The sequence below is a fragment of the Nicotiana attenuata genome, unplaced genomic scaffold (genome assembly GCF_001879085.1).
Source record: "Nicotiana attenuata strain UT unplaced genomic scaffold, NIATTr2, whole genome shotgun sequence".
In the NCBI taxonomy this organism is placed as follows: Eukaryota; Viridiplantae; Streptophyta; class Magnoliopsida; order Solanales; family Solanaceae; genus Nicotiana; species Nicotiana attenuata.
Window position 1 is genome coordinate 243,519 of NW_017671681.1, and position 6,751 is coordinate 250,269.

General features: G+C 36.6%; 1 protein-coding gene across 1 annotated transcript; it reads right to left on the reverse strand.

Annotated features, from left to right (window-relative positions):
- Window positions 1-2,146: 2,146 nt before the first annotated feature.
- LOC109209674 (uncharacterized GPI-anchored protein At4g28100-like) lies at window positions 2,147-5,037 on the reverse strand. The gene is made up of 2 exons (XM_019372986.1): window positions 4,258-5,037; window positions 2,147-2,659 (listed from the first exon to the last, which is right to left on the reverse strand). Exons 1-2 carry the CDS (start codon window positions 4,906-4,908, stop codon window positions 2,318-2,320), a joined length of 993 nt encoding a protein of 330 aa, XP_019228531.1. The 5' UTR covers window positions 4,909-5,037; the 3' UTR covers window positions 2,147-2,317.
- Window positions 5,038-6,751: the final 1,714 nt, after the last annotated feature.

The following is a 6,751-nucleotide window of genomic DNA, read 5'->3' on the forward strand; positions in this document are numbered from 1 at the left end:
AAAAGATATATTAGAACATTGTCGTACATATAGGGTGTGCTTGTGAAAATAGGCGGAATCTAGATGATTTAGCTATTATTTATGCTTCCGCTTGATTATATTCCAAGGTCATATTATCATTAATTGATGAAATATGGGCTATAATTGTGAATTGTATATATTTCAGGTTAAGGAGCTTATATTATGCAAGAAAATGTGATTTGGAACCATTTTGGAGCAACAAAGACCCCTCGGAGCTGAGTATGGTTGAAGACAAGGCAAAAATCAAGGCCACTGCACAACTGGGCTAGCGCGCCCATATGCGCGCCCGCGCTAAAACTAGCGCGTCCAAGACAGAAACTCAGCAAACTAGCGCGGCCAGATACGCGCACAAATGCGCGGCCGCGCTAGTCCAAAATCCGGCGATGGTTCATTGGGGGCAAAAGTGAAAATCTGGAGAAAAATTCACTTAACCTATATAAGGTCAAGCTCACCCAAGGGAGTTTATCAAGGTTTTCATAGGCTAAAGCAAGACATAGAGAGGCAAGAGGCAAGGAGGAAATTGGATCATCAAGTTTTTCTTTTCTTCTCTTCGTTTTTGCTAATTATGATGAAATTGAATCTAATTGTGATGAACAATAGTATGAGTGGCTAAAACCCATTGTTCTAGGGTCATGGGTAAAACATGAATATTGTTGTTTGAGGTTTAATTTGACAAAGTTGGTTTATCATCTTGGGTTGTTTATTTAATTCTGTTATTAACTGCTTTGCTGAGTAGCTAACAGTGAAACACTATCTACGAATCTAGAGTTGAACTCGAAAGTGCGAATTCTAGGTTGCATATAGAATTAAATAGAGCAGGTTCTTGAACCCGGGCCTCGGGGAACGAATTCGCAATTGGGATAGACATATACCCACTTGCCTTGCTTGGTTAAAATGCAGGAATTGTAAATGCGTTCTTGTTAATCTTAATTCCATAGAAATATAGGCATTGAGTTAATTTGAGCAGGCAAGTAAGAAGTCGACAGATTCTTACGAGTAATATAAACCTTGTCAATCAATAACCCAGAAAATCGATTAGTCATCTTAAGCTAAGGACACAACAAGATTGTTAACTAGCCCGTGACCCTGGAATATCCTCTCCTACTGTGTGTTATTCGAAACTGCTATTCGTTTGGTAAATTGCTTTAGTTATATTATTTCTTGATAATTTAGGTAGTAAAATAAGTACATCTTTATTCCGTGACGCATCTCTTGAATAAGTAAAGTAATTGGGTTTGAATCAGTCAATAGTTGATCACAAGTCTTCGAGGGAACGATACTCTACTCACTACTCTATTACTTGACGATCATGTGCACTTGCGTGGGTGTTTTTGGTCGCAACAAGTTTTTGACGCCGTTGCCGGGGTAGCAGGGTGGGTGGTGACAAAAAAAATTGAAATTTGAAAAAGAAAAGTCTTTTTGGAGAGAGGGGTGAGGTGGGGTTGGGTGGGTGGGTGTGGGAGTGGGGGAATAAGGTGGGGAAGATTGAGAAAGAGTTTTGGAAAATGTTTTCCTCTTCTCTTAATAAGGAAAACATTTTCCTCCAATTGAAGGAAAATATTTTTCAAAACATTTAAGCTTACCAAACATAGAAAAATTGGAAAACATTTTCCGTCCTTTATACCAAACACACCCTAGTTGGAACGCCAATGATTTAGGGTAAATTGTATCGCATTATTTTCTTTTTCATGTGATCAACAAAAGTTACTATTTAGCTATTTTATACTATTCAATTGCAGGAATGAACGCTTTCCTAATCAAAAGATAGGAGAGCACCCGCTTCTCCCGAAGTTACGGGTCATTTTGGCGAGTTCCTTCGTCATGGTTCTCGGGGTCATTTTGCCGAGTTCCTTCGTCATGGTTTTCTCAAGCGCCCTAGCTCAAGGTTAGATTTTTAAATCTTATTTTAACTTAACTTCTGCAAATATTTACTTCTACAAGTAAGTAGTAACTTCTACAAATATATTAACCTATGGAGTCTATGTGTAGAAAGAAGTTAAGAATTCGTCTCTTACGATCATTTTCCTGCAACTAAACCTTCTCATTAGTTCAATCCTTATCATCGTTATTGCAAAGTCCTTTGGCTAAGCTAGCAACTTCTGGTATTTCAATTTCACAGTAGCACTATCAAGGAATAGCCACAGCTTCATTCATTTGCTGAACAGTCGTTACACACACAACAAAATTACAATTTTCACTAACCTAAATCAACAAATACAGAGGAATGAATTTACCCTACGTGACATTTGAACAAGGACTACATGTTTTAGTACAAGGATCAAGTGCTGGAGATTAACTAGTATCTGGAGAGCAATGCAATGGAGCTTATGTATACTAAAAGAAAAGGTAGGACATAAGGATAAAGTGATCCCTGAATAACAACTGCAGAAGACTGATCATTGATCTCTGAGGAGTCGACTGCAAATGGCATGCCATCGCTGTTAAGCGTGCACGATTGGGGATCAGAACTGCCTTTGCTTAACATTAGAGCCCTCAAAACAGCAGAAACTGTATGAATATAACCTGATCTGTTTTTGTTGAGAAGCCAAGTTAGACCCATCAATTGGCAATCCCTGCTGTGCATTTTCCTAGTCCTATCCTCTGACCTGCTCCTGTTTTCGACTCTGCCCTCACTAAGCTGCATTGTCGTTCAATGCATTAGAGAATAAAAAATAACCTTCTATTTGTAAATCTAAAACTAGTTAGTACCACCTTATATCACATGCTTAGTCATTGACAAACTCATACTTTCACATGATTCCCAAGTACAAAATTCTTTTAGCTAACAAACAGATGGATTCTTGCTAGTGAAATGCAAGCAGAATGTTATGACAGAAATTGTGATCAATCAGGGCTAAAGAAATTAACAAGAACCAATTATAAAAGTAATTTGAGATAAAACTGCTCAAAATACGGGAACTAAAGCTGAAAACGGACACCCTGATGAGAGGATCCAGCTAAATATCAGCTCAAGTTGTAATTAAGGAATATTCTTATTGCTTTTTCTAATAAACTAAAAGGTCCTTAGGAGGCTCCTGGAATTCCAATCAGCTCTTGTAATTCTGACTCCTCTTTTGTGTTTTGCTTTTTTCTCATATAAGGAACTAAGGAAGCAATTTAGAGGAAGAAAACCACACACAAGCATATCAAATATCAGAGGAGTTGCCATCTGAACAACCACGACATAGTAGTATATATCTTTCCTTGCTTTATGAGATCAATGCTTTATTTACGTACTCTAGTTTAATTTTACTACCCTACACAAACAAGTGGTGATGTTTTATTACTGATAATGCATTGATTCTGAGCCCTCTAATAATGTGATTACCTTCATTTAAGCTTAGTGTAGAGTGTAGACACTTCAATGAATGAGCGAACTCAGTTTAAAAGTTGTATCAACGCTGAAATAAATATGAAACCTATGACAGCTGCTCTTCTTGATATAAGACTATTTTACAGATCAATCTTTCTAGTATATGCAGGTCTGAAGAAAAGAGTAATTGGGAACAAGAGAAGATGATTAGTTAAACCAAAAAGAGGTGTTATTTGGAGGGCTATGGAGAGGTATGCCAAACCGAGGACATGACCCTTGATAGAAATGTATGGAGTTCGAGGATTAGGGTAGTAGAGTAGGTAGTCTAGAGTGTTTATAACAGTAGTATTGGCACGCAGTCTCGCTTTCTGTTGGTAGTAGGTTTTTATGACTAACCGTTATTTTCTTTCATTGTTGATCGCCTTACTGTCTTGCTGTTTTTATTCTGCTTTTATATGACTTTTTCGTATTGTCCCTTCTCGTCTATATTTACGTTAATCATTAATGTGGTGCTTATATTTTCCTGAGCCGAGAGTCTATTGGAAACAGCCTCTCTATCCTCACAACAAGGTAGGGGTAAGGCTTGCGTACACATTACCCTCCCTTGACCTCACGGTGTGAGATAATACTTAGTATGTTGTTGTTGTAGTAGTAATTTATAGATGCAAATGCAATGTGTTATCTTCATGAAGCTCATACTTTCTCTTCTTTCTTTATCTATAGACTGTAATTCACCGTTTTCCCGCATGTAAACTTAATTTTAAAAAAGCAAAGTAGCCAACTTTCCCAATATCTCACACCCCATATCAAATTCTCTACATTTTCACTCTATATTTCAGACCCACATTATGCCAAACATAAATAACTGTATCAAGGCTGCGGCTTTTATATTACTCATTCAGAAGAAGAAGGCGTTAACGTACCAGATAAAGAGTGTGCAAACACTTGGAGCAACCAGCAAGACCAGAATACCCATTACTGCTCAAACAATCTCTTTCCAATTTCTTCACGCTTTTATCACCCACCAATCTCCCTTGTGAATTCACAGAAAATGCTTCTGGGCAGCTAAGCGGATGCAGCCTAATCCCACAGTAACAATAAACTACATCACAAGTCTGATTTGGCTTCACCAATTCAATGCCTCTGTTTCCCAAAGCCTTTTCAAGTGAGTCTACACACGTCTCCGAGTCATCTGGAAGCACCGGCATATCAACGGACGTCGACTGCGGGAGTTTCGTAACGGCTCTGTGTAATGCGGTTTCAGAGTAAGCCGAGTAGAGCCACGCGGCTAGAACGGGGCAACAACGGGTCCGGTGTACTTGACCCGAATTACTTCTGGACCCACAGGATGACTTAATGTTGTGGTAGAGTTCATCAGGGAGATCTAAAGGGCAACCGGCGACGTTGGACTGCTCCGGGAAAGCGGGAATTGTGGCCGGAGGTGAAGGAGAAGGTAAGAATGTTTGAGAATGTACCTCAGCCGGGTCGGGTTCGGGTAAAACCGGAAGAGCGGGTAATTTGGGTAGATTGTTCAAGAAAAGTAAAGTAAAGAAGAAGAAAACAGGGAAAGACATTGCTTTGAGAGTGAGGGAAAAGAGAAATTGAGTGCTTTGGCAATTTGTATAGAGAAAGAGTAGAAAAAAATGGGAGTTGGGTGGCTTTATTGAGACGCCATTGATTATGGTTTGGTTATTTACTTTTTGCTTTAAGATGGTGAGAGCATACTAACGTGGCTTAAGGATTTGGATAAAAAATTTAAAAATCAATATTCAAATCTGAGACTAAACAAAAATGCTCTATTTTTAATTATTTGCTTAAATTTTGATGGATAAAATTAGACGATATAATAATTAAAATACACGCAAATAGATTGAACACCACCATTTTATGAAAAAATAGATGTGGTGTTGAATTTCAGCATGACTTTTTTACAATTGTTTCTTCTTTTCAAATATGTCGAGAAATCTTCTTTTTGAGTCGAGCATTTATCGGAAATAGTTCTTTACCTCCACGAGATAAGGCTAAAATCTGGTATTGCTTTCAGTGGCTGAGCCACATGCACCAAGGGCGACACCCCTTCATCTGAATATTACACAGTTTTAGCTCGGTATTTTTTTTTGAAAATATGTATATATACTATATAATGACACCCCTTGACTTCTTGATGAGTTTGTTTCTTTATATTTTGACTCCTCTTAATAAAAATTCTAGCACCGCCACTTATTGTTGTCGTTGTTGTAGATGTGTTGTGCTATAAGGCTATGGTGGGGCATGGGGATTGGATAAAGCATGTTTGTTTGATATATCCTCTTGAGGCTTTAGATCTAGAATAATGATGATTATAATGTGCCTTATAATATAAATAAAATAAAAAATAGAGAACTATATCTAATATATATTTGTTTGTTCTAGTTTTGTCATGATTTTCAAATAATTCTTGGACATGCCAAGAATCATAGCATGTTGCCTGTCTTGAATGTGACAAGATATGCTAAGCCAGTTGCTAGCATTACATTATATCTCTCTAGTTCAAAGATATTAATTATTAGGGGAAATAGGGTTCACTCTTTATGTTAATGTTTTATGTAGAAAAAATTTACAACGAAAGATAATGTTTTGCCCTTCTCCTCGCGTTTCAACTTCTCAATCATCGCTGCAACTTGGAATGCTTCATTGATGGCAAGATCTTTAATGAAAATTCTGTTAGTACATATAATAAAATTAATACTTTCAACGTCAGTATTAATCCGACTTATACCTTCAACAAGGACGGATAAATACTAATTCTAAAATGGCTGGAGCAATATTAATTTTTTGTTTAAGTTTAATGTCATATTGGGGAAAGATCGATTTGTTGCAAGAATCTAGAAGTGCATACAAAGGTCAAATGCTAGTTTAATTTTTAGCATTATTTTAGGAGTTAGGACTAAAGCTTACGTGTATACACCAGACTACGTGGCATATTTATGCAAATAAAGCTATTTAATTAAATAAAAAATATGAAATTAACTCGGATTACTCAAGTCTCTGCCACTGAATAATCTTAGTTACTGCATTTTAAGTATTATTAAAAAGTTACGTCTAGCATTTATCTCTGAACGTGAAATGTAGCTACTTCCTTCAATCGAAAGATATGAAACAGTAACTAATATTCGTTTAAATGTCTACCACTTTTTAATTGATACATATATTTATCCAAAATTGTTTTATTTGAATAGATTGAGTTGATATTTGAGTTTACATATATTCAAGACGTGTTATATGACATGCAATACTCCGTTAATTTTCATACCTTGTTTGATTATTAATCCTGAGATAGGTTATTCCGTGATTAAAAATAGTACTTTGATAATTTATACCTGCCAGATGGAGAAATAATAATCAAAGGATAATTTATCTAAGGATAAAGCGGTAAAA